This window comes from Chenopodium album, chromosome 8 (assembly GCF_948465745.1).
Source record: "Chenopodium album chromosome 8, dcCheAlbu1.1, whole genome shotgun sequence".
In the NCBI taxonomy this organism is placed as follows: domain Eukaryota; kingdom Viridiplantae; phylum Streptophyta; class Magnoliopsida; order Caryophyllales; family Amaranthaceae; genus Chenopodium; species Chenopodium album.
In genome coordinates this window covers 3,339,006-3,358,574 of record NC_137841.1, presented here as the reverse complement: position 1 = coordinate 3,358,574, position 19,569 = coordinate 3,339,006, and the positions used below count along the sequence as shown (strand labels likewise).

The 19,569-nt window shown below is 41.2% G+C and overlaps 2 protein-coding genes across 2 annotated transcripts; both read right to left on the bottom strand.

Moving 5' to 3' along the window:
* Positions 1-9,521: 9,521 nt before the first annotated feature.
* Positions 9,522-12,201, bottom strand: LOC145555653 (protein NRT1/ PTR FAMILY 6.2-like). The gene is made up of 5 exons (XM_081617394.1): positions 12,055-12,201; positions 11,534-11,751; positions 10,891-11,438; positions 10,288-10,628; positions 9,522-10,048 (listed from the first exon to the last, which is right to left on the bottom strand). The coding sequence occupies exons 1-5, from the start codon at positions 12,146-12,148 to the stop codon at positions 9,522-9,524; spliced, it is 1,728 nt and encodes a 575-aa protein (XP_081473520.1). The 5' UTR covers positions 12,149-12,201.
* Positions 12,202-17,478: 5,277 nt separating this feature from the next.
* LOC145555652 (putative pentatricopeptide repeat-containing protein At5g59200, chloroplastic) lies at positions 17,479-19,269 on the bottom strand. Its single transcript, XM_081617393.1, has one exon. The coding sequence runs from the start codon at positions 19,243-19,245 to the stop codon at positions 17,803-17,805; it is 1,443 nt and encodes a 480-aa protein (XP_081473519.1). The 5' UTR covers positions 19,246-19,269; the 3' UTR covers positions 17,479-17,802.
* Between the last annotated feature and the right edge of the window lie 300 nt (positions 19,270-19,569).

Below are 19,569 nucleotides of genomic sequence, written 5' to 3'. Positions count from 1 at the left end.
TAAGGGAAACCTTCACGACCCTTAGAAAATATAAAATGAAGCTCAACCCCAGCAAGTGTGTCTTCGGGGTGCAAGGTGGAAAGTATCTGGGCTTCATGGTTGATCAGCGGGGTATTGATGCCAACCCCGATAAGATTCAAGCTATTCTTGACATTGAATCCCCCCGAAATGAGAAGGAAGTGCAACGCCTTACAGGCTGCCTAGCCGCATTGGGGAGATTCCTATCCCGATCAGCGGACAAGAGTCTATCTTTCTTCAAGGCCCTCAAGAGGCCTAAGTTCTTATGGGATGAGGAAGCTGAGAAAGCCTTCCAACAACTGAAGGAACATCTAATGAACACTCCAAAGCTTGTCAGTCCCCTCCCCGGGGAAACATTGTTCGTGTACTTGGCCATATCAGATTATGCCCTGAGTCCGGTTCTTGTTGCGGAAAGAGATGAAGGCCAAGTACCTGTCTATTTTGTTAGCCATGCCCTAAGGGGGGCTGAGACCCGATACACTCTCATAGAGAAGGTGGAGTATGCTTTAGTGATGGCAAGTAGGAAGTTGAAGCCATACTTTCAAGCACACCCGATCAAAGTTCTCACCAGCCAACCAATCAAGAAAGTGTTAGAGAGCAAAAATCATTCATCCCGAATAACGGATTGGTCGGATCAATTAGCTGATTTTGGAATTGAGTTCGAACCCCGGAAGGCCATCAAGGCCCAAGCCTTAGCCGACTTCATAACTGAATGCGCTCATAGGCCTACTCCAACAGACACCTCCGCCCCTTGGGCTCTTTATGTGGATGGGTCGTCTAATAAGGCCGGGAGTGGAGCTAGGCTAGTCATCTTCTCCCCGGAGGGAGATAAGTTTGAATATGCAGTCAAGTTTGCCTTCCATGCATCAAATAATGAAGCCGAGTATGAGGCTCTTATCTTGGGGCTGAACTTATGCAAATTCATGAAGACAAAATCCATTCAAGTATGCTCAGACTCACAACTCATAGTGGGGCAAATGACGAAAGAATTTGAAGTAAAGGAAGAGAACATGAAAGCCTATTTTGAAAAGGCTGAAGGCTTGACAAGATCATTTGACAAATTTGAGATCAGGCACATCCCCCGCTCAGAGAACCAGCAAGCTGATGCTCTTGCCCGATTAGCAAGCTCAGCTGAGGGGATAGCCCCCCGAAACATCATGTGGGAAGTGCTAGAAAAGCCAATTACCCAAAAGCCTACTATCATGGACATTGATAGAGGGGAAACTTGGATGGACCAAATTATTCAATGCTTAAAGGGGGAGCTACCCAAAGACACCCCCGACTTCAAAGTGATCAAAAAGCGGAGTGAGTGGTTCTTACTTCATGATGGGATCCTCTACAAAAAATCCTTTACTCACCCGTCGCTGAAGGGCATAACCCCGGAGGAGGGAAATTATGTACTTAGAGAAATTCATGAGGGGGCATGCGGTAGCCATCAGGGTGGAAGGACTATAGCTGGAAAAGCGCTAAGGGCCGGATTCTATTGGCCAACCCTGAGGGATGATGCTGCCAGAATTGTCAAGAAGTGTGAAAAATGCCAAAGGTTCGCTGACATGCCCCATGTTCCGGCCAATGCACTCACAAGTATTCAATCAGTCCTACCCTTTGATCGTTGGGGCATGGACATCTTAGGGCCATTCCCCGTAGCCTCGGGGCAAAGAAAATTTCTGATAGTAGCGGTGGATTACTTCACCAAATGGGTGAAAGCTGAGCCGGTGGCAACTATAACTGATAAACAAGTCCAGAAGTTCATCTGGAGGAATATCATCACCCGCTTCGGGGTACCCCGCATCTTAATCTCGGACAATGGTCGGCAATTCAACAGTGGGCCAACCATAGAGTATTGTGGGCGTTTTGGAATCAAGACAAGGTTTTCAGTTGTGTGCCGACCCCAGACAAATGGCCAAGCATAGGCGGCAAACAAAACAATATTGAAAGGGTTGAAGACAATGCTGGAAGGCACGAAGGGGTCTTGGGTGGATGACTTGCCCGGGATCTTATGGTCCATTCGTACCACAATAAAAAAAGCTACGGGGCAAACTCCTTTTGCCTTAGTATATGGGAGTGATGCAGTACTCCCTGTGGAAGTTGGGATCCCATCCCCCAGGGTTACCTTCTATGACCCCGAGCGGAATGATCAGCTGAAGCCCTTGACCTTGGACTTACTCCCAGAGATAAGGGGAGATGCTTTGCTTTGCTCTATAGCATACAAGCAAAGGATAACTCGTTATTTCAACAAAAAAAGTCAAGGCAAGGCCCCTGGTTGAAGGTGATTGGGTGCTCCGAAAGTGTGAAGCTGCGGGCAGGCCCCCGGCATTGGGCAAGCTAAGCCCCAATTGGGAAGGCCCCTACAATAAGATTACAGAGGTAGTCCGCCCGGGACCTATCGCTTACAAACCCCTGATGGCAAGGTCCTCCCTCGGCCATGGAATGCAGACAACCTCCGGAGGTTTTATGTTTAATGCATCTTCATCACAATGATGCCCTAGGGGCAATAAGAGCTGATGCTAGGAGATCAACTTCAATATAGCGCATCATTGTAATGACTTTCATATTTTTGTTAATATAATGAAAAACCCTCGGTTGGGATGTTTGCCCCATTTATTTTGCATTTGTTATTTACTTAGTTTATTTTTGAAACTTTTATATCGCTCATTAGCATAGCTAACATTCATTTAATAGCACCACATGCCGGGCATAAGGCATTTTGGTTCGCTAACACTAAAGTTTGTTCCAATGTTTGGGGCAAGATGCTAGCCTATACTCAAGCATTTGAGATAGTGTCCTGGCCGAAAGATCACTCATAACTTGGGGCTCGTTTAGCCCCCATCCTAATTTAAAAGGTTGGAAAAGCATAACTCTTATAACTTGGGGCTTATGTTAGCCCCAAAATCGTTTTCACTTTGTTATAACAAACAGGGATAGCTTAGATCACTCATAACTTGGGGCTCGTTTAGCCCCTGGATGTTCACCCAAATCACGTCCTTACAAAAATAACATAAGGCTCGTTTAGCCCTCGTTTATGCCTAGGTTACTTGAAAAGCCTAGGGGCTTCTTTTTGGCCCCTAGGGGTGAGTGAGCAAGCAAAAAAACAAGTATTAAACAAAGCAAGCTGGAGTAAGAGCACATGAAATCTACTTCAAATAAGAAAAACAAAGGCAAAGGCTAAAGGTGCAAATATACAAACCGAGTTAGAAATTCGAAGAGTTCTAACAAAAATATCACAAGTCTCACAAAAGAAAATACATCCTAGGATAAACCAGTCAAAGTAAGGCAAGGGGCTACTCCTCGGTCATGCCCTCCTCGGCAAGCACCTTCCTCTGCTCCTCCTCATCGGCCTCGCGAACAAGATCCTTAATCTTGCCTTGTACCTTGGGGTACGAATCCTGGAGACCGAAAGAGGTAAAGGCAACCTGCACATGAGTCAGGGCATCCTCAATCCCCGCCTCAAAGGCCATGTATCCAATCTCGGACTGGAAATCAGCACAAGCCAGAGACTTCTTCCATTCAGCAATTACCTCCTCCTGACTTTGCTCCACTTTCCTCTGAGCCTCGGCAAGGTCACTCTTCATCTGGGCCAGCTCGTCCTTCCTCTCCTTCAGCTCTTTGGCGATCAGCTCCTTCCCTTCCTTAGCCTCCTTGAGTTGAGTCTCAAGGGCCTTAATGCGGGATGTCCCGGCCTCCCGGGCATCAGCAAGCTCCTTCTTGGCCGTTTTCACCGACTTCCGAGCCGAGTTAAGCTCCTCCTTGAGGCCATGGATCTCGGTCCTAGCCTTTGAAAGCTCAGCTCGGAGACCCTCAACATCTTGCATGGCCCCCCTCCGGTACTTCTCGGCGAGCACACTCAAAGTCATACCGGCCTACATTTTCAAAAAGACAAGAAGATGATGGTTAGATGCAACCAAAATAAATATAGAGAAATTTGAGGTTGTATAGCAAAGTATACCTTCAAGACGCCAGCAAAGGCCGAGGAGATGGCCTTGTTGGGATCCTTCTCCACCACCTCGATATCCTTAGTCGAAGGGAATCGGACCATGGCTTGCCTTATGGTCTTCTTCCGACCCCTCTTCGTGATGCCGAGGAGAGAATCAGGAAAGTAAGGGGTCATATCCTCGTAACTTTCCCCCCCTCCTCCTCGCTCTCCTCCTCCCGAGGCTGCTTTCCTCGATCCCCAAAGCCCTCGGCCTCCAAAAGCTCGATGTGAGTGGAGCCGGTCGGGGAGACAAGCTGAGACCCCAGATCATCTATCTCCATGTTAGAGGTGGCTTGGGAGGATCCTTCTCCCTTCTCAGCCGTTTTCCTCCTCAGCTTTGAATTCTTCGGGTTCTGAAAGAACAAATCACAAGTGAAGTCAGTAAAAAAGCAACATTTCATAAAACCAACTTCAAAGAAGGGGGCATACCTGGGGAGGGGGAGGAATGCTCATGTTCCCCTTCCTCATGGAGGACTTGACCTTGGCAGCTCGAAAGTTCACCTCCGACATCTTCTTCTGAAATCTCTTTGTCAACTGCTTGAAGGCAACACCTGAAATCATCATTTGCACAAATATGTTAGTGAACAACAAGGCCCAGGAGAAAGCATAGAAGTGGAAAAAACATAAGTAAACAAGAATAAATCCTACCACTATCATAGGTGTGGCTCAAGCCCACGACACTAAAAAATCGCTCTTTCTGAAAGTGTTTATCCTTCAAAATCCACATGGTTGGAAGCTTCACTTTGGACCCTCTTTCCTTATAGGATTGCAACCAAACAGCCGTCACGGCCTCATCAACCTCCATGGCAGGAACATTGTAGTTCAAGCCAACCCTAGGCACTCCGCTATGATCTCGGGGAACCCTCCAACCCCCAGCATGGTAAATGAAGAGAAAGGTATGGCGAAAGCCCTTTTGACTCGTGGGTTTAGTGTTTATAGTGAGATAAAACTCCCTATCATGAAAAGCATACCACCCATGGCTATCCACATTACCCGGGACCTCCTGAAGCCTATGTGTGTTCCTAAAGGCGGTTATGGTGCAAGGCTCCAAGTAAACTAAAAGTGGCTATGTACGCGTTGATCGTCAACCAGGAGTTAGGAACAAGCTGAGTTATACTAAGGTTATACTCGATCAACAACTCCTCAACAAAAGGGTGTAGCGGAAATCTCAACCCGTTGTCCAAGCATTGCCTATATACAGCTATACACCCTGGGGGAGGGTTATCTACAGTGCTATCACCCCCAGGAGGGGAAATGAGAAAAGGCTCCCTAATGTGGTACTTAGTCTGCAAATGTCTAGTACCCTCAGACAAAGACCTAAGCCAAGTAGTGGAGGGATAACACATAGAGGGGCTAACTCTCCTAACAGGGGGTTTAAAAGCCACCGGCGCCCTAAGAGAAGCAGAAGTATCATCCTCACTTGACATTGTCACCACTCCGTCAATAAGCAATATGTTCAAAGAATCTCTAGAAGTCGGTTCACATGCAAGAGAAACTTCCCAAGGGGAAGGAGGCAAAAAATAATCAAAGCCTAAATCATGCTCGGGGGGTGGGGATGGCACACATGGATAAGGCACACCCAAAGGAACAGAAGAATCAATACTACTACCAATTACATTTGTTACAAGCATTCCTCCCGCCCAGATTTCCTTATACAAATCATAAGATGAAGGGCCGGGGAGAGGGTCAAGGTAATCTTGAGTCGCTTGGTCGTTCATGATACATGCATAGCTCAACTCAAGACTACCCCGAGGAATTCTCAATGTACATACAAAAATACAACAAACGTACCTCTAAGCCTAACATCATCACAAGCGCAGCCGAGGAACAAGCAAGCATACAAGGAAAAAGTAGCAAATAAATTACTAAGCATGGAGATATGATACTTAAAGAATAAAAACTAAGTATAGAAGACTCACCAAGTACTCAAAGAGGCCGAAAGAATTATCTTGAAGCTAATCAATCACCCCGGGGAGAAATACTCCTGCAATGTCAACAAAGATTCCAAGTGTTAGAAAAATCTCAAGGAAAAAGCCTAGCTGAGAAACGAATTCGAGTAAGGGGTCAAGATGAAAAAATGAGCAAGTGCCCTCGGCTATGCCTCACACCCCCTCGGCTAGAGGTATGCCCTTTCAGCTCACCCTTCGAGCACTCAAGACCACCCCTTCGGCGCGCCATGCACCCCCTCGGCCGCACCAGCTCAGAGCACTCTCCCTTCATGCTAACCTCACAAAAAACCCGAGAAACCTCTCTTACCTCACTCAAATTTAAAAAAAAAAAAAAAAAAACCCCGAGTTAAACCCCTCAAAAATTCCCAAATTGAAATTCTACTAAGGGCCGAAACCTGGGTATGTTACCCCCATCTTCACTCTTTCCTCAGCCTACTCTCGACTCTCTCGCATCTCACACCTCTCGGCACACCCGCGACCCCCTCGGCTCTCTTGCATCTCACACCTCTCGGCACACCCGCGCCCCCCTCGACATTCTCTATCTCTCCTACTCTCTCAGCATAGAGCGCCTCTCTCAAATATCACTCTTCCCTCGGCCTCCGCACAGCTACCCTCAAGGCAACCCTTCTCTCCTCCCTCGACATTCGGCTTGCACAGCCCCCCCCCCCCCTCGGGCAGCGCGGAGACCCCCTCGGCCTGCACACCAACCCCCTCGGCTTGGCACCCCCTCAGCCAAGACGAGCTTAGCTCTCACTCACACCTTCTCCTATCCCCTCACCCGCATCACCCTCCGCATCAAAGCCGAGAGCTGGGCATGAGACCCCCTCGGAAATCACCTACTCCCTCGGCACATCACAATCAACCTCCCAAAAAAACTGATCCCTCTCCTCGGCCTACCTCAGAAACGTTCATCTCGAAAATAAATAAATAATAAAAATAAAAATAAAAGTTGTGCCAGATACAAAATCCGATTCAAGCATATCCCTAGCAGAAATTCGTTTCCAAGTTCAAACATCCTCAGGGTTCGATTCCTAGGACTTTATTTCTATAGCTTGATTTACAACCAAGCCCACCAAAATTCAAAATTCATAAAAATTTCAAACACAAACCCGAAAATCAATCACATCACACTCAAAAATGCCAAGCATACCCTAGCCGAAAATCAAACTCAAAATTCGAAAATTATTAAAATCCCAGATTCAATTCGTATTACCCTTAAAAATTCAGAAAAATCCTCAAGCGTTTATGATTAATTTCGGCTGGGCATAGCCATTCTACCTCGGGATTCAGTCAATTCATAGTTCAAATATGTACACCTCTAGGTGAAATCAAAATTTCAGAAATTGCAAGTACATAAACGCCCAAACAAATCTACAAATTCGAATCAAAAGTGAAGAATTTTCACATACCTCTTGAAAATCTTGATGAACTTGGATGAACTTGTTGATATAAAATTGGGTGATGTGACTTGAACACTCAAAAGAACTTGGGAGAAAATTGGGAGAATTTTTTGAGAATTTCTCTAAGGCAAATGAGAAGAGTGAGAAGCAAATGAAAGTACAGTGGGAATTCATATGTTCAAGCTAAGGAGATGGCAACTCCTCAAAACCCTGGTTCAAATGGGCCTAAGTAATGCTTGAGCCCAGAAAGTCACCATTGAAGGATTAAGCTTAATTACCAGCTTAATTAGCAAGGATTCATCATCAGATTATCTCTATAATTCCCAAGCTTAGTTAAAATCAGAGCAAAGATATGCCTTCAGCAAATACATGAGGCTCGGCCTGAAGAAAATATTCTGAAAATGGAAATTTCATCAGTTATCCCTAAGCCATTATCAGGCTTAATTCTCAAAACTGCTCAATCATCTGAATTAAAGTACCTTCTATGCATTGCTTGGGGCTGGTTTTCACCCTTGCAAGTCGCTTGGGGCTCTTTTTATCCCTCAGATACCCTCGGGGCTCATTTTAGCCCTCAAGTACACCTCGGGATTTACTTCAACATATGTGACAACTTCTTTCATCTCTATTCCGCGTGATATCCGAACTTCATGCGATCTCGTTCCCACATCACGCGTGGGGCTAAATGTTTGGGCCTAGTCCATTGTCCTAAGCCCATTGACCTGGAATTACGAAAATACCCCTCCATGATCCAGCCCATTATTAGTCAGAGCAAAGTACGGATTTACCCCTAATCTGTCCAATTAAGTACAACTTCTGCCACCTGAAAGTACATCTATAAATAGCTCTCCAATCATTGATATGATGGTAACTTTTTTCTAATTCTCTAACCTTCTCTCTCTACTTTCTCTCTCTAAAGTACTCTTTCTCTCTCTACTTTCTCTCACTAGAAAGTACGTACGCTGACTTAAGCATCGGAGGGGCTTTCCCGGGTCACACCCCCGGGGCAGTTAACCTTCTTTCTCTTTTGCAGGCCTAGCTCTCGGACAGCAAGGCATAGCTGAGGGAAATTCGGACATTCATTGGACATAGTTCTAGGACATCTTGATTACCCTTACTACCCTAAGACTCCCAGGAGCATTCTGTTTCCGGAAACATAAGGCCCGTTCATTTCATCTTATTTTTGCTGAACTTAAATTATTTTTATTAAACTGAAATTAATTTTACTAAACTGAAATTATTTTTACTGATTTTCTATTATATTTCTTTTTTAAGTTTACAAATTTTTACTGAATTGAAATTATTTTTGCTCAATTATTTATACTAAATATTATTTTTTTTTTTTTTTTAAGGTGAAGTGAACAGGGCTTAAATAACTACTTGATACTATTTTTAGCATTAGTGTTATTTTTACTCCCTCCGTTTCATTATAGTCACAACACTAGGCGTTGCACATGACATAACACATAACTTTAGGAAAATCATACTACCTCCGTTTTTTTATTAGTTGACACGTTTTGACTTTAGCACTATTCACACACTCCCCTTTGACCATGTTTTGTGATTTATACGTAATGAAAAATATAGTCATGTGGAGTCTTGTTAGATTCGTCGTCACGGTATATATTTTTAAAATATCAGCTTTTTATAATTTTTACCTATCGGTAACTAAAGATATTAACGTCTTGATTTGTGCATTGACAAACGTGATTAAAGAAACATGCCAACTAAAAAGAAACGGAGGAAGTATTATGTTTTGGGAAAGTTTTACTCCGCATGATTATAGTTGTCTAATTAACAAATGTTTAACTTATTCCTGAAATTTAGGGAGTATACTTGTCTAGTTTATAGTATATACTTCGTACATGTTATCACTCCAAATTTGTATGTGATTTGAAGTATAAGTTAGGAGGTAGCACTTTTGCAAAGTTAATGAAGCGACTAAACTTGTTATATTTACAGGTGAGAGAGTTCATATTTTACTTAATTGGTTCCATGGAAACTAAAGCTTAATCTTAGTACACATTCTTTTTCCAAGTACATTTCATACAAAAACTTACTTTATTAACTCTAGTACAAAAGGGAAGAAGGGAGAGAAATGAAAGAACAGTCAATCTCACTCCAAAAAAGCTATGTACATTTACAAGGACAAAAAACAACATAGATTTTCTCATGTTGTAGTCTTTAGCACTCTTCTTCTGGTGAACTTTTCCCTGAAGTTAACTGCAGAATTGGCTTAGGCAACTGAGCCTTATACCACTTAGCCGAAAGAAGGTACAATCCGAAATTTATCAAGCTTAAAAATGACAGGAGCCCGTAAAAGCAGTCAAGTCTTCCCTTGTTAATGTTATCTCCTATCCATCCTTCACCTGAACCAAAGCTTGAGGTAACTTTCTGCACGACAATAACCAAAAAGCTGCTTACGAAGAAACCTAGTGAGATTGTAACAAAGAAAAGGCCCGTGCTCAGTCCTTTCATCCCTTTTGGGGACTCGGTTATGAAAAAATCCAATTGGCCGGTGTATGTGAAAGCTTCTCCAGCACCCATTAACAAGAACTGTGGGATCAGAAGGAAAACACTGACTGGAAGAACTGATGTTTCAGAGGTAGATTTGGCCACTGATCGTCGCTTCATTTCAGATATTGCTGCAACAGCCATTCCTACAGCAGAAAGGAGTAGACCCAGAGATATTCTTTGCAGGTTGGTGAGACCTGTTCAGAAGTAGAAATGTATAAAAGGTTAAGTAACAATCAACTTGGACATGTTTTAATTTCGGATGTCCTAAGATTAACATCTTTCATAGGTTTGAATTGTGTCGGAACATAAGTACAAATGAGTCCATGTCATGCTACTAGTAACTCATTACCCAATGTTCAAGTTAGTTTAAGAAATAGTGTGATACACAAATAAATCATTATTGAGTTAAAAGGTTCTTAAAGAGATTGCTTACCAGCTTTTCCTTTCCATTTCTTCCACAGAGGTATGACTACGCGATCATAAACTCCCAGTGTGATCAACACAGCTAAAACAAAGAATACAGTTAGCGAGGCAGCAGGTATTTGAAAACCGCCAATGGATCTCTCCATAGTGGATGCTTGTTCGACTGAGAAGGTGAGTATCTGTGCATATGTAGTCCAAAATAAGATTGTTGTTGCCCAAATAGGCAGTAGTCGGATCACTGCCTTCACCTCCTCCACTCTTGTAATCGAACATAGTTTCCAGGGATTGCAGTCCAAGACACCATTTTTCACATGATCTCCTTCAGAGATGACTGCAGCTTTATCCAAGAAACTACAGAAAAATGCAAGTAAATTAAACAGTGGGACCATGATTAAATTGGCATATTAAGACCATTGTACCTTACAACAAAGCATCAACTTTTAATAATTCTTTCTTTTAAGCTAATATTTTATGATTGTCCTTCACAAACATGGAATTGAAATGTGATATATGAACAATACATGAAAAGTAAAGTTGTTTTTCCTTTTCGAGAAAAATAAAAGGATCAGAGACACTTATACTGTAATGAGTTGGGTAATGCAAAGCTCCTAACCTGAATTGAGTGGTGTGATGAATTCTTGATGCATCAGGAAAATTTTCAAACAGCATGTCTGTATTATAAGGAAGTTTCATTCTCCTTTTCGAGGTGGCAGCTACAATTACTTGCAGAATATGAGAAATGGGGCTTCCATGACTTTTTTGGTATCTGTATCTTTTGGTTCCCATGAATAATGCAAAGATGGCAATAAACATTGATGCTGAGCAAATTCCGTAGGCCAAGGCTCGACTAACTTCCTCTTGAACATAGACAAGCACTGTAACCGCCACTAAAGTTCCTGTGCTAATAAAGAAGAAGAATCTGTTGAAGAAATAGGCCAAGTTAGCCTTTTCCTTCTCATCACTCTCATCAAACTGATCAGCTCCAAAACCTGAAGCACTTGACTTCAAGCCACCTGTCCCGAGTGCAATGAGGTAAAGCGAGAGATACAGAACTCCCATTTGGAAGTTACTAGCAGGCTCGCACTTGTCTGAATTGGCGGTGTCACAAGGTGGTGGATGCAAGTTTGGCAGTCTAGTTGACAGAGCTAACAGGCCAGTTCCCTGGTCAATCAGTGTTAATTAGTATTCTGACATGCAACCAGGGATGAATAAACAACCAGACAAATTTGTAACAAGAAAAAAATCAATCAGCTTACAATGGTCTGAATAACAGCAGAGATAGCAACGGTTCTGAATCTGCCAAGGAAGGAATCTGCAAGAAATCCTCCCAGAAAACACAAGAGAAATGACGTTCCCATAAAATCAGTGACAATATTGGCTGAAGCTGAAGTAGTCATGTGCATGGTTCCAGCCAAGTAAGTGACAAGGTTCACTGCTATACCCATCGTCGAAAGCCTCTCACATAATTCAATTCCTGTGGACAGACAAAAAAGAAGACCGATATGTAACTATGTAAGGTGAGACAAATGTGGATGCTAGATAAATTAGGGACTTAGGGTGTTGCAAGTGCACCCCTTTCATTCTCTACAAGGTTAGTTTGTAACTCGCGTATTTTCACTTAAGACTTGGACATTTAAGAGTTAAAACTTGAATCCAAACCTCATTATAGATATATGACAAAAACACGGGTATCTCTAGGCTCCATTTATCTGAACTATTACAAGGACAATATAGAGCAGAGTTCAGAAACAAGCATAAGTTCCAAGGCATCACTTACCTAAAATAAATCCTGCAGGTATCCAACCACCAGTTTTAGACTTGTCAGCAGGCAATCCGTTATAGTCAAAAGCTTGTGCATGGACGGAACTCATCTTCTTTCCCGGCTTGCAATGTTTAAAATAATTTGATGATCAAAGCCTAACACAAAAACAATTCAATCATGTGAACAACCAGGAAAATGGAGGAAATATAAAAGTATCGACCATGAGTACCAATGTTAGTAAATTTAGTAGAATATGATAAGAGAATAAGTTAGATATTTGAGCAAGAGAATTTTGGTTATTACCTTCTTCTAGCTCAACTTTACTTAGAATTATACAATCAAAGGATAGGGTGTCTCCTTTTATAAGCGAGGATACTAGTAGCGACAATGACTACATTTTGTGCTGAAAACAGCTGTTTCAGCAAAAAGTGCTTGCATAATGAAACTGAAGATATTAAGTAGATTGCTATTCCTGACCAGTGCTTCAGCTAAAATTAGAATGAGACCGAAACTATTGGATCAAAGATACGACAAAGTTGCAATCTTTAAGTAGTGCATATTAAAAGTTGTATTATAGATTAACAATTTAACATTAACATTAACTCAGTGATCAATGCTATTGCTACCCCACTGGTATATGGCTCTTAGCTCAAGCATTAAGATATCTTCCCTCCAACAAAAAGATAACTTAACAAGTAATGAGATTATTACTGCATTAAGAAATTGAACAAATTTTTGCAGCTATGAAGCTGAGCGTTATCCACTGAAATAGTGAATCATGTCTGAGGAGGAACTGTTGTCCATGAAAATTGACTGCAACATTACAATTATTTATGTTAAAAGCCTTAAAACCAAATAACTTACCCTCTTTATATGAAATTATCAAAAGAAAATGTGAATTTATTTTGTGAAAAATTTGGACCTATGCTCAATATAACTCCAGAGCCTTTAGCTGCTTAAGGAAATGTTATGGAAACTAAGACAAATCAGAGTAGTACTATGTAAGAAAGACTAAAATTTCTGAGACAACGCCCAAACAGGTAATATCATACTAAGCATCACGGTTCATTGTCAACAAAGCCATCACTGTAAGAATATGTTTCTTCATCATGATTACTGATTAGCTTGAGGCATGTAAAGGACTAGATTGCAAAAAATACAGTAGACAAAATGAATGTGACTGTCTGTCCGGTGAGTGGTCTACCTTCAGGCACAAGCTATAGTTGGATAGCTCACAATGTCACAAGCATGTAGCCACAAGATAATTCCAAACATACTAACAGCACTTCATGGTGCAAACCTTGAGTGACGGAGACAAGAAAGGCGTGTCCAGGAGTACCATAGTAGAAAATGAATAGGGTTGCAGGGTCATGTCAGAGTAAATTCAGAATCTTCGAGGAGCATAGCATGAATGCTAAATATCATAATTGAATTGTCTGTGTCAAGAATCTTAATCCGATTCTATGATCTGATAATGCAGACCGGTACTGTCAAGCGGTCAAGCCTACGCCAATCCAAAGAAAGATTAATCTTTACATTCTTATATACCTTCAATCCAATTGGCTATACACGCCCAAAAACCAAAAAAAAAAAAATTCCAATTGGTATTCTCGGGTTAAAAATTCAAACTTTATCAGTATGTTTATCTATACAGATATGTAACGCAAAAAATATTATTGTTCAAAAAGATCACACACAGGCACACTTCATAGATGTTAGAATCAATAGGTAGGTAAAGTACTAAAGTATGCATAAAAAATTTAGGCAATGCAAATGGACAAGTGGCAATTATTTATTTAATCTACACTGCACTTTTTGTAAACATGGAGGAGGCATTTAGCCAATCAGTACAGTGTGTGACTTGATTATAATTTCCATCAGCTCAGTGGAGTAATTTTTCATGGAAGGCTTCAGCCAAATCAGTACATGCAAGTGGTTTGTATGTGGCTAAAACAAATAAGCCTATAGGCTGTAGCACCTTAATGATTGTACTCATAAATTAATCGGTTAATTAAAGATACTGATTAAACTGATACAGAAAAAACACTAAAGCTATCAATCATGCAAATCTTCTGCTCCAAAATAGAAAAATTCAGCATATAACATAAACCAATCAATTGGAGAAAAGGTAGATTAAAATAACTTGAGATCACCAGTAAGATCGAAGCAACTCAAAAGCTACATCGTGTGCATGATGTTAAAAGCACAAAAAGTGCACTTAAACAAAGAGTTTTGAACAGTGAACAATCAACATACATAATCTTTTATGTTTCTTGATTACTAGGCATAATCTGCACAGAATGTAAACCTAACTATGAAGATTTTGTACTACTACATCAGATGGCTACTCTTCTGCAAAGGACATGTAAATATCTTGTAGCAATATTAGTTAAGTAAAATATCAGTATCAGTTTGATTGTGCAGCAGCAGTGAAAATATCGGTATCCTCAGTTTGCTACTATGTTAGATAACCTATCTTTAAGTGCTATTTTTAGTGGACAGCAGGAAATAGCACAAGAAGGTTTAATAGTTCCTTAGTTTAATGCTAGTTTTTTTTTTTTTGGCGAGGACTAAACAAAGACGAAAGGAGTGCAAGGCTTCCTTTCTGGCTTCGACAACCAAGTAGTGCTAAGCTTCTATCGTTAGTGTAATCCTAGTTATGTCGCTGCCAAGTAGTGCCAACTATGTTTAGCACCTTACCATATCATAGTATTTAACAAATCTCATGTACTGAGATATGCTGCTTTTAGTAGGATTCTTTGGAACAAATATCTACCAAAAATCACCTAGTTTGGTGAGCAAACTAATATAGAAAGATGAATATTAACATATTCTATATCCAGAGCTTTGTTTCCAGTGTTCCACCTTCCTTCCCCACACCACAAAATAAAATACTATAGTACTCCGTACTTACTTTCTTTATCCCAAGTACATGTTTAGAGATGAAGTTCCATTGCCATGGTAATGAGCATGGGCTTTCCTTACAAATTCATTGTCAATTCCATAAGTAATAATCACCTGCCAAACGGGCTTTAAGAGTTCAAGTCATTCATATAGAATTATGAAAATGTTAAATACGGGTTTGGGCCGCACCCGTCACGGGAGAGTGCAAGTCCACCACTTTTACAAGATCAAGGAGGTTCCACCTCAAAACCATATGGCAATGAGGGGAGTAGCCCCTTAGCCTTATATAGTGGTGGTAACTCTTGAATTCTTTCAATGTGGGATTTCATTACCACTACACTCCTCTTTTAGTGTTTAGGGGCCGTTTGGTTCGTATAGGGTAATCGGAATGGAATGAACAAAGGGAAAGACAAGGAATGGAATGAAATTACCTAAAATTGTGTATGTTGTTTGTTTTACAACAAAGAGAATGAGCCCCACCACCACACAGCCACCTACACTTTCACTCTCCACCGTTTCCAGCCACCAAACCCCTCGCCGCTGCTCCCTCACCGTGCGCCTCCCTTCCCTGGCCGTCCCCGCCCTCGCAAATCCTCCCTCAGCCCCGTAAAACTTACCTCAGCCACGAATGAACCCTAGAAACCATTCTCCCTCACCATAAAAATCGTCGACAACCCTTCCCCCACGGGTTTCGAGGGTGGTGGGAGAGGCGGCTGACGATTTTAAGGGGAGGGAGAAGAGTTTTTAGGGTTTTGCGGGTGGTTATGGGACGTTTTATGGGGGAGGGGCAGATTTGCCGGGAGAGGGGAAGGGCAGCGACGGGAAGGGGCGGGGCGGGGCTTTGGGAGGGCTAGGCGGCGGTTTAACGGCGATAGGGAGGGCTGGGTGGGTGGTGGTGGTTATTTTTGTGGGGGCTGTGGTTGTTTTTGCGGGGGTTGTGGTTGTTTTTGCGGGGGAGGGGAGGGCGGCGAGGATCGGGGTAGGGTGCGGTGGTCAGGTATGTAGGTGGGCTGGTTTCCGGTGGTGTTGGTAGGTGTAAAGGTGGTGATGTGGTGGTGTTGGGGTGGCTAGGGAATGGAATGGAAATACCTAGGGGGGGTGGGGAATGGACTTAGAAGGAATTTGGGGAATGGAGGGGGTATAGGGAATGAAAGAAAGTGCTAAACAAACATCAACAAGGGAATCAGGCCAGTTGATTCCCATTCCCTTTCCCGAATACCTCCAACCAAACGGCCCCTTAGTGTTTTAGTGTGGGACAAGAGAATGCTCACATGTGGGTTGTTCATGGGCTCAACAGAAAAGCTACCTTCACAGTATTTGCATCTAATCCATATGATTGATGAACTAAAAAAAGATTAACAGCATTCTTTATGACATGGAGAAAAGTGAACACTATGCTTGCAAACTTTCCACAGGAAAACAGTACTTATTCTTTGTGCCGCTGAATAGTATAGAGATCCAACTCTAGTCTGGCTAAAGGGCTCTGGTTTCGGCAGAGTTACCATTCTTACCAACAAACAGAACACAAATAAAGCACTTACTTAAAATATAAGATGAATTTAGGAGCAAATAATCCTACTGTAGAAACTTACACAAAGTGTGACACTTGCAGAGTTGCAGCTTTGCAAGTGTTCCATCAGTAAGCTATAACAAGATAGTAATCGTCATAACTTCCAGGATATTTTGCTGAGTTGTTTCGATTTCCATAATGGTATGACCCTAAACCATTAAAAAAAAAATAGAGTAACTAAGGATATCCTGCCTGCAAATTCTCTAAAACTCTTCCCAGCTAACTATCTAAGCATAGTTTCTATCACTGTTTAGCAGAATAATCTTGGCTATAGATAGCTTATGCACACAAAGGTTATGTATACATAGGTGTTTTGTCAAATAATTGAAAATACAAGTTAGGCTAATCAAGAAGATGAGAAATAATAGCTCAGAAGACAAATTGAAAAAAAAAGGTCCATTATAATTCCTTGACTTCGGATCCATACTTAAACCAAATGCACTCAAGTATGTTTATTCTTACATTTTTTATAAGATTTCATTGACATTGTAAACTTATAGAAGATTACACTTATAGAAGATTACTTTACACTAAAGCAGTATGCAAACTTTTCCATCTCGTCTCCCTTGCTACATTGTAAAACTCTTACACTTGCACACTTACACCACATACTAGACAATTGGAGACTTTGATCATAAACGCAAATATTAAAATATATATATATATATATATATATATATATATATATATATATATATATATATATATATATATATATATTTAAAAAAAAAATTCTTGACCCATCAATCATGATGTTTGACACCGAGTCGAAGGAGCAGAGCTCCTACAATTTATGAACAGTATAATTGCAATTTGCAAAATGGGCATAAAATTTCCACTTGTTGAAGTAGAGTTTATATCATTGAAATCTGACCTTCATTTTGGCTTCTGAAAAGGAATTTAGATTGCAATGGTGTGCCAGGAATGTCTACATAATCTAACATTCAATAGACACAAATCCTGTTAATTCACAAGCTACTTTACAGAACGAATCCCAATAAAATCATCATGCCTGTATTATGTGAAGTAGCTCTTATACATAGCTTGTCATCAGAAGATTCTGCTTTTTGGAATGATGAAAGAAGCCCCTGTTTACAAATAATCGGAGTAAAAGCATTATTAACCAGCTTTTCACTAAACCAGGCATGTCCCAAACTGCGATCCTCGCCATATCACATGAAAGCTTTGCAACAAGTTCAAACTGCATACAGCTTTTCATCATTCTCTACGTTTTTCTTACATCTTATGCATATCCACATTCATTCATTGCGCAATTTATAGATATCTAGTTAAACCATTGTGCATCCAGGAGTCTTATTTATCCCCTTCCGGTCCATCAATTCTCTGATGGTGTATTTGTTCTCCCAAATAGACAGTTTTGCATAGATATTGGAAAGAATAACGTAATCTGCCTCATGCATCAGATCATTCCCAATCAACCTCTCTGTGAGAACTTCATTAAGCTTTACCTCACCTTGACCATTATAAGAGTTGATCAAGGTTCGCAATATTATTGAGTTAGGTTCGATGGGCATACTTTCAACAAACTTCAGTGCCTCTTTAACAAGACCAGCCCTACACAACAAGTCCACTATACATCCATAATGTTTCATTTTAGGTGTTAGACCATAGTTCGTCATTGACTTAAAATAATATCGACCTTGATCAACTAAACCCGAATGACTACAAGCATTCAACACGCTGACAAATGCTGTATCATCAGGATTGACTCCATCTTTTATCATTTCCTCAAAAAAGGAAACAGCTTCCATTCCATGTCCATGCATTCCCAACCCCGAAAGCACAGAAGTCCAAGATACAATGTCCTTTTCCTTCATGTCTCTAAAAATACTCATCGCCTTCTCAACATCACCACACTTCATAAACATATTGATCAACGAATTAAAAAGCTCGACACTTTTACGAATTTGTTTGCTCTCTATAATAGACGCAGCCCAATTCCCAAGCTCAAGATCACTCAAATCACCACAAGCCGATACAACAATTACCATTGTAAACTCATCGGGGCAAACCTTAGCAACCTGCATTTGTCTAAACAACTCAACAGCATCAACCGACAACCCGGACCTCATATAAACACCAATCACAGCACTCCAACTCACAGAATTTCTCTCAGGCATTTCATCAAACACCTTCCGTGCACCCTCAATTCCTCCCTCACAACACCCATACATATGAATCATCGTATTCCCCACATGTAAATCTCCATCAAACCCTAATTTCAACACCGACCCATGAACCTGTTTCCCCAATTTCAAATCCCCTACTCCACCACAAGCCTTAAGAACAAAAGGGTATGTAAAATTATTGGGCAAAACCCCATTTTTTACCATAAAACAGTAAACATTCAGCGCACAATGCTTCAAATCAGATGTTTTTGCAAAACCCCTGATCACAGTATTATAGAGAAAGGTATCGTAACAGCGAGTATCAGCTTCAGGGGAGAAAAGAAAGGAAGAAGCGTAATCAATGGAGTCGAGATCAGAAGATTTAGAGGTGAACTTTGTGAGGATTAAAGGGTTGCAATGGAGGCCAAGCTTAAGAATTTGAGCTTGAATTTGGAGGAGATGAATGAGAGAATTGCAAGATTGGAGGAGAGAAAAAGAGTTGAGTTGGGAAGCTCGAAGTGGTGGTTGTTGGCGTTTGGAGGAGAGAGATTGAATGGTGATGGCATGGAAGAGCCTCCTCATTTGGGTGGCGTAGACTCGCATTTACCGTTATTTTTGGGAGGGAAATTGAAGTTTTGGACTTTTGGAGCCATCAATGTTATGTACTATAATTTTGAATAATTTTTTTTAAAAAAATTTAAAATATTTTAATAACTTAACTTATCATTAATTTCCGTTTCCTTCCATCTTCTTCAACCTCCTTGCATCCGTTCTCGTCATCAAACACTATCCCTATAATAAGATACGGTATAAATTACTGTAAGTGCATAGGTTAACCACAAATAGTAGGTGTTTGCCTTTCTCCATTGCTTTAGTCGATTTCTATTGAAGAATTCAAACTCCATTATCGAGGAGAAATGTAATGCT

What these genes read in the sequence shown, in the direction of transcription:
- LOC145555653 (XM_081617394.1), bottom strand. Translation starts at nt 12,148, where the DNA reads ATGAGTTCCGTCCATGCACAAGCTTTTGACTATAACGGATTGCCTGCT. An exon ending in ACCTGCAGGATTTATTTTAG is followed by an intron (nt 11,752 to 12,054) that starts GTAAGTGATGCC and finishes GTCTGTCCACAG; the next exon opens with GAATTGAATTATGTGAGAGG. An exon ending in CATCACACCACTCAATTCAG is followed by an intron (nt 10,629 to 10,890) that starts GTTAGGAGCTTT and finishes ATTTTTCTGTAG; the next exon opens with TTTCTTGGATAAAGCTGCAG.
- LOC145555652 (XM_081617393.1), bottom strand. Translation starts at nt 19,245, where the DNA reads ATGCGAGTCTACGCCACCCAAATGAGGAGGCTCTTCCATGCCATCACC.